This window comes from Populus euphratica, unplaced genomic scaffold, assembly GCF_000495115.2.
Source record: "Populus euphratica unplaced genomic scaffold, PopEup_1.0 scaffold235.1, whole genome shotgun sequence".
In the NCBI taxonomy this organism is placed as follows: Eukaryota; Viridiplantae; Streptophyta; class Magnoliopsida; order Malpighiales; family Salicaceae; genus Populus; species Populus euphratica.
In genome coordinates this window covers 181,394-187,601 of record NW_011500117.1, presented here as the reverse complement: position 1 = coordinate 187,601, position 6,208 = coordinate 181,394, and the positions used below count along the sequence as shown (strand labels likewise).

The following is a 6,208-nucleotide window of genomic DNA, read 5'->3' as shown; positions in this document are numbered from 1 at the left end:
TTCCCTCCGAATCTGATAAGTTTTTTTAAAAAAAAATTGATCCACAATTTATTTAATTAATTTTTTTATTGATCCTTTATGATTTATTTTTACTTTTTAAAAAACATTATCATGGTCTCAAACAAACATCTATTTTAAGGCTAGTATTTAATTTTTCAAGTTTTTTTTATCATATAATTAAATAAAAATAATTTTTTTTAAAAAAAAATTATTAAATTTAGTAGAGTTCATTGCCCAAACTGGTGACCAGGATCAATCCAATTTAATGTTGTCTCAATATTATAAAAAAAAGTTGTCATTATAATTTTTTTTTTTAAATTCAGTCATATTATCAAAATTGTTTTTAGAATTATAAAATTAATTAATTCATATTAAATCAATTTATATATAGTTTAATTAGAAACTTGGATTAAATAAAAAGCTAAATTAAAAAATTTTGAGAGTTACATGTTTTGCTAAGTTTAATAATAATATCAATAAATTTTTCTTGCTTTTAACATTTTATTTTATATTTAAATAAATTTAGTTTGACCCGCAACGGATCACGACCAATAAACTAAGTTAAAACCACAGCTGATCTGTTGCGTCGGCTGCTGTTAGCGCTTGGAGCTCAGCAGTCTCCGGTCTCCAGCGTCCAGCCTGCAGTCTCCCTCCACCATGTCAGCCTCGGGCTCAAATTTAACAGAAGCACTCAATACATTGCGGGTGGCCAGGCCTTGAGGGTGATAATTGTTGGACCATTGTAATCGATAAGAACGACATTCACATTGGACCTCTTGGGCCTGTCCCATCGCATCAGTTGTCTTAACCTCTCACAATTTTCTTAAAATCCTGATAATTAGTCACATCAGTTACCTTCTTCTTCTTTTTAAATCAGTATTACAAAGCATGCTGTGCAAAATTTTCAAACCGAACAGTCAAACCTAACACTCCCTCATCAAACCTTCCAACTTTAGGTCTCTCCCAACTAAACAAGTTCTTAGATGCAATCAATGGTGGTGATATTCAGCTTTCACTTCAAACATTTCGATTTCTAAGGTCTACATTGTAGGAAAGAGCCAAGTGGGTGTGTCTATGGCACTAGTTATATATTGGTATGATATCGTATGTTTTGGCATTGTTGCTGCGTCTTTTGTTGTGTCCCTGTGGGTTCTATGGAGGAGGGAACTCGCCTCAAAATGTGACGATAACTTCTTATATCAGAGCCTCCTCGCGGCTCGACCGGATATTAATGATCCGACCGTGCTTGCAATGCCAAGGAACCATGTTGGTTCTTCCCAGCTGTGGACTAGTTGCTGGAAAGGGGTGCACCCAGGGTGGCTCCTGGCTACTCGTTTCATCTCCTTCCTTGTCATGGCTGGACTCTTGTGGAGGGATATCGTGGACTGGGACGCCACCATATTCATTTACTACACAGAGTAAGTTGTTATTGATTTTAAATCTTTTTTTATATATATAACTCCATATACCAGTTGATTTCATCGATCGTAACAAGTCTCAATAAAGTAAACTGAAAGAGAAGGGGGAGTTATTGGTATGAATCTAATACTTGTCACTTGAGAGTCCCAATTGTTCATAAAATAAGAAAAAACAATGGTTTTACTACGTTGATTCATGTGAGTACAGGCAATATTGCAATACACATTTCACAGATTGTCAGGTCTATCGAAAATTTCGTTTTACTCGAGTTTTTATTTAATCATTTGTGTTTTAATTATCGAGCAACAGATTTTAATATTAGAAACGCTACACTGCGGGAAGCTAATCTTCACAATTTTATAAATATAATTCTCGTTTTTTCGAAGAAAGGAAAGAAAAATGCAATAGGATTTTTAAAAACTTTCCGGTGATGAAGGATCCATTAATAGTTCATAGTGAATCACAACGAGAAATATCGTCCCTGCTTCACTGAGTTCCATGTAACTAAAACAGTAATGCTATATTGTAATAAGTCTGTGTGTGTGTGTGTGTGTGTGTGTATAAACTTAAATGTCCCGAGGACTAGAATAACAAGAAAAGGGCCTGAAGGGCCCGTACCAGCAAAAGTGGGCACCTTTGACATATACCAAGATTTTCTGGTTATGTAGCCTTGACTTCTCATTTCTCATCTCAAGTGGTCAACTCTCAAGACAAGAACCACTTTGGTTTGGATCCCGCATCCATCCATGTCTAATACTTCAGAAGGACTTGGGTACTGGCTCCGATGGCAAGTCCCCGTTTGTGCTTTAGCTATCATCTGCCCATCTCTTCTTTCCTTTTATATAATCAAGAAAGCAAAGACAGAGCCGCTGTACATCCATGATCTTTGGAAGCCACGCTGGAGATGTCTTAATCCTCTTTGGCTTCTCTGTTATAGATTTTTCGCTTTTCTTTGCTTGTCTCCCATGCTTTATCGGATAGTCTACTTAGATGGTGTTTTTGCCTTCTATTTCTACACTCAGTAAGATCAATACCCCAAAAGCTTTGCCAAAACTTTTCCTCCTCTACAGTTCTTGATTCTGAAATTACTGTACAGTATGTCAATGTCATTGTGAACTGGTTTCTGATTTTAGTTTCTAATTTATCTGCGCAGATGGACATTTATGTTGATTATGGTATATTTCGCGGTATGTCAAACAGTGTAGCACTATTGTCTCCATTTTATTTACTGTTTCGAGTAAGGACTAATACTTGTTCATTCGCTCGGCAACCATTTTCTTTTGTAGCTGGGCACTGTGATGTCTGCATATGGATGTTGGGTGTCCTTAAAGCAACCAATTGTGTCTGAACATGGCGAAAATTCTGTTTTCTTGAAAAGGGATGTGGAAGAGGATGGAACTGCAACCTCTATAACTTATAAGGAGAAAAAAAGTGGGGGTATCATCAAGTTACGAAGTCACTGTGCTGAGGAGGCAATTCGAGAAAGAGCTGGATTTTGGGGATACCTTATGCAAATTATATACCAGGTTAGTCATCAAGATTTGCTTGCTTCTTATGTGTGTATGTCATGTATATATATATATATACATGTAGGTATTTCGGCTTTCTTTCCTTGTAATAATTCATCAGCACTTAATGCAGTTGCTCATAGTTCTGTAAACCCTCTTGAATATACAATAATGAAGCCAAAATGTGTGTACATCATGGGTTTACAGGCCTTTCAGTAGTGCTTCATCGATTTAGAAATGCCTTTCTTCTGGTTGAAGCGAGCTTATTTATATTTCTCTTCTATTTTAACAGACTTGTGCAGGTGCTGTCATCCTAACGGACATTATATTTTGGTGCATTATAGTCCCTTTTTTATCAAATACGCACCTTGGCCTCAATGCGGTGAGAATCTCTAATGAACTGGTTTTAGCTCATTTTGGTGCTTGAAATCTTTAATTTATTGGAGGTTTTGTTGGGTTTAATTCTCTATATGTTAAGCTTACAGTTTTCCAAGATCTATGAACTGTCTCTGTACATTGTTCGTACTGGTCCGATCATACAATCTCTTGGAAATGCATGGAGCAAATCATTACCTGCTTCAATTCTCTGGTGGAATTCTTACTTACTTTTTGATGTTCTCGTGCTTTGCAGTTGATGGGTTGCATGCATTCTCTGAATGCTGTTTTTCTATTGCTAGATACCGCTCTCAATAGCCTTGTAAGTATTGCACTGCTAGAAGTGGAAGTCCTTTAGTGAGACTTTACATGGATTCCATGGCATCAATTTGCATCGAAGTCATCACTGTTTTTCTTTTACATTGGAAGAAATTTCATAATAGTCTATGAATATCTAGATACAATAGATAACACAGTTCCCTTGGAGAACAATGAATCCAATAAGGAGAACTTAAAAGAGAGCATGGCATTGTTAGCAAACCAATCTACAACTCCGTTAGCATTTCTACTAATGAACCTAAAACACAGTTAGAAAGCCTGGAAACCATTTGCCCGATATCATCCACAATTGAAGCAAACTTCCCAATCTGGAATCATATTGATATTTGAGACTGCATTGACAGCTTGTGAGGAGTATAATTCTTTGTCAAAAGATATCTGTGAGATAATTTCACTGCATATTTGATTGCTAAAACCTTCTTCAGCATAATAGAATTGCGGAGACCCTCGTAAACACTCGCATATCTCATAATACATAGGAAAGCCTACTAATCATCCCAATCCCTGAATTCCCTAGAAAGGAAACAACTCAGTTCAATTTGAAACCTTAAAGCACGGAGGAATCTGTCTTGGAGGAGCGTACAGGTTTCTGTGAACAAAAGTGCTCTAAGTTCGAACAAATTCCTCTGCATCCATCTGCTGACCTTGGAGATTAATCGGTTTTTCCTTCAAGAGCCAAGCTGTTTGTGTGAGCACAAATGACTCATGGGAGCAATGAATCCCTTTGTATGTCCAGCACTTAGATTGCCATGAATCTTCCACCATCAGTATTTGAAACTAGTGAAACCAATTCTGTTTAGGCTGTACCTGAGATTACTAGAGAACCAGGTGTGATTACATAAGACTCGTACTCCTTGTGGCATGTTTGACAGAGAGGAGCCTCCACCAAACTTGTTCGTGTAAATTTATTGACTAGGGAACACTATGCAATCCTTCACAGCCTTCACGTGAAATTTCTTATTTTTGCAAGTGAAAAATAACTGCTTCGATAGAAAGGAGAGGGTAATGACTTAATGGCTTTGTGCCTTTGTCACCCAATACGTTTATCTTTTGCTGTAAAGTAGACGTCTTCGGATCTCCTCTCTGGCGATTAACCTTTTGTCTTGGTTTTTCTTTCAGCCATTTCCTTGGTTCCGCCTTGCATATTTTGTGCAGTGGAGCTGCCTCTATGTCATTTTCCAGTGGGTTATTCACGCATGTGGTTTTACGTGGTAAGCATAATGGTTTGTTTTATCCTTTTCCAATCACTAGATAAGAAGACATGCTTTCTCTTCTCTTTTATTCTGGTTCAAGTACTAGTAACATTTTGTGCATCTTTCTTAGGTGGCCATATCCATTCCTCGAGCTTAACACACCCTGGGCTCCTTTATGGTACATTGTTCATCTCACTTTTATCTGTTTTTTTTTATTTTACTTTGAATTTTATCACATTTAATAAAAAAACTAATGATTTTACACATCCTACAGGTATTTTGCGATGGCTGTAATTCACATTCCTTGTTATGGAATATATGCACTGATTTTTAAAGCAAAAAATACGATTTTTCCCCGATTGTTCCCTCGTTCTTTTGTGAGATCATACTAGTTTCTTGTTTTTTAACAACCGACTGCTGTTAAAGGTGATCTCAATTTTGGTTGTATGTTTACGAAGAGGGAACCCTCGTCCATTCCCTCAAAAAACTCGTTTTTTATGGGCAATTTACAGTTGGATGAATGAGTATTCGTGTCCTGAAATGAAACTCACCTGACACATTCGCAGGTCTCCATTTCTCATCTTTTTACTTGAAGGAATTCCCTACTGGTAACTCTGTAAATGAGCTACAATATGAAAAAAGCTAAGATTTCCCAAGCTTTTGCCCCAGAAACAGACCTTTCAGACTGTTGGGTTATGAAATTCATACACTAATGAAAATCATAAATTTAAAATATTATTTAGGATTTCATTAGATAAATGTAAAGTTTAGGGATTTATTATATGAAGATCTGATTTTATCTAGTTTTAAATAATTTTTTAAAAGTTGGGTTGTCTAGTTTCTAATGATAATCTATACACCATTAGTGTAAAATTTTTAAAAAATTTTATTTAAAAGAGATTATTATGTCTATAATGATAGATTTTATAGTTTTCATAGTTTTTCTATCAAATAAATAATCTCATAAAAAGTAAGAGGCATGGTTTTTTATTTTTAAGTAATTCTAAATAACTCTATATAAATGACAATGCTATTTGCCTTCTTAAGGATAATTTAAGAAATTTAATCAATAAAGTCTCTATATATAAATTAAAATTCTAAATAAATAAATAAATTTAATTTATTATCAATTCAATAGTTAATTAATTTATATTTGAAAATTAAATGCACCTTCTAGCAATGTGTCACGATCCCTAAATATTAGAAAAGTTATAAAGTGGTTTGACTTAATTTTTCAATGAATAGTTTTTTAGTGTAATTATTATCTTTTCATTAATAATATTCTGATTTAAACATTTTAGTATGGAGTATGTTATGTCAAATCATATTTCTTCGTAACATTATAGTCATTGATTTTTTAAATAAGGTTTGAAA

General features: G+C 35.0%; 1 protein-coding gene across 2 annotated transcripts; it reads left to right on the top strand.

The window, feature by feature from the left end:
• The first annotated feature begins 886 nt into the window (after positions 1–886).
• On the top strand, positions 887–5,399 carry LOC105109976 (protein rolling stone-like). 2 transcript variants are annotated; one of them, XM_011004858.1, is made up of 8 exons: positions 887–1,418; positions 2,573–2,606; positions 2,706–2,945; positions 3,220–3,309; positions 3,559–3,624; positions 4,761–4,852; positions 4,965–5,012; positions 5,109–5,399. In XM_011004858.1, the coding sequence occupies exons 1-8, from the start codon at positions 1,075–1,077 to the stop codon at positions 5,224–5,226; spliced, it is 1,032 nt and encodes a 343-aa protein (XP_011003160.1). In that variant the 5' UTR covers positions 887–1,074; the 3' UTR covers positions 5,227–5,399. The 2 variants fall into 2 exon arrangements, with proteins under 2 accessions (XP_011003160.1, XP_011003161.1); XM_011004859.1 differs by lacking the exon at positions 887–1,418 and adding an exon at positions 1,981–2,440.
• Positions 5,400–6,208: the final 809 nt, after the last annotated feature.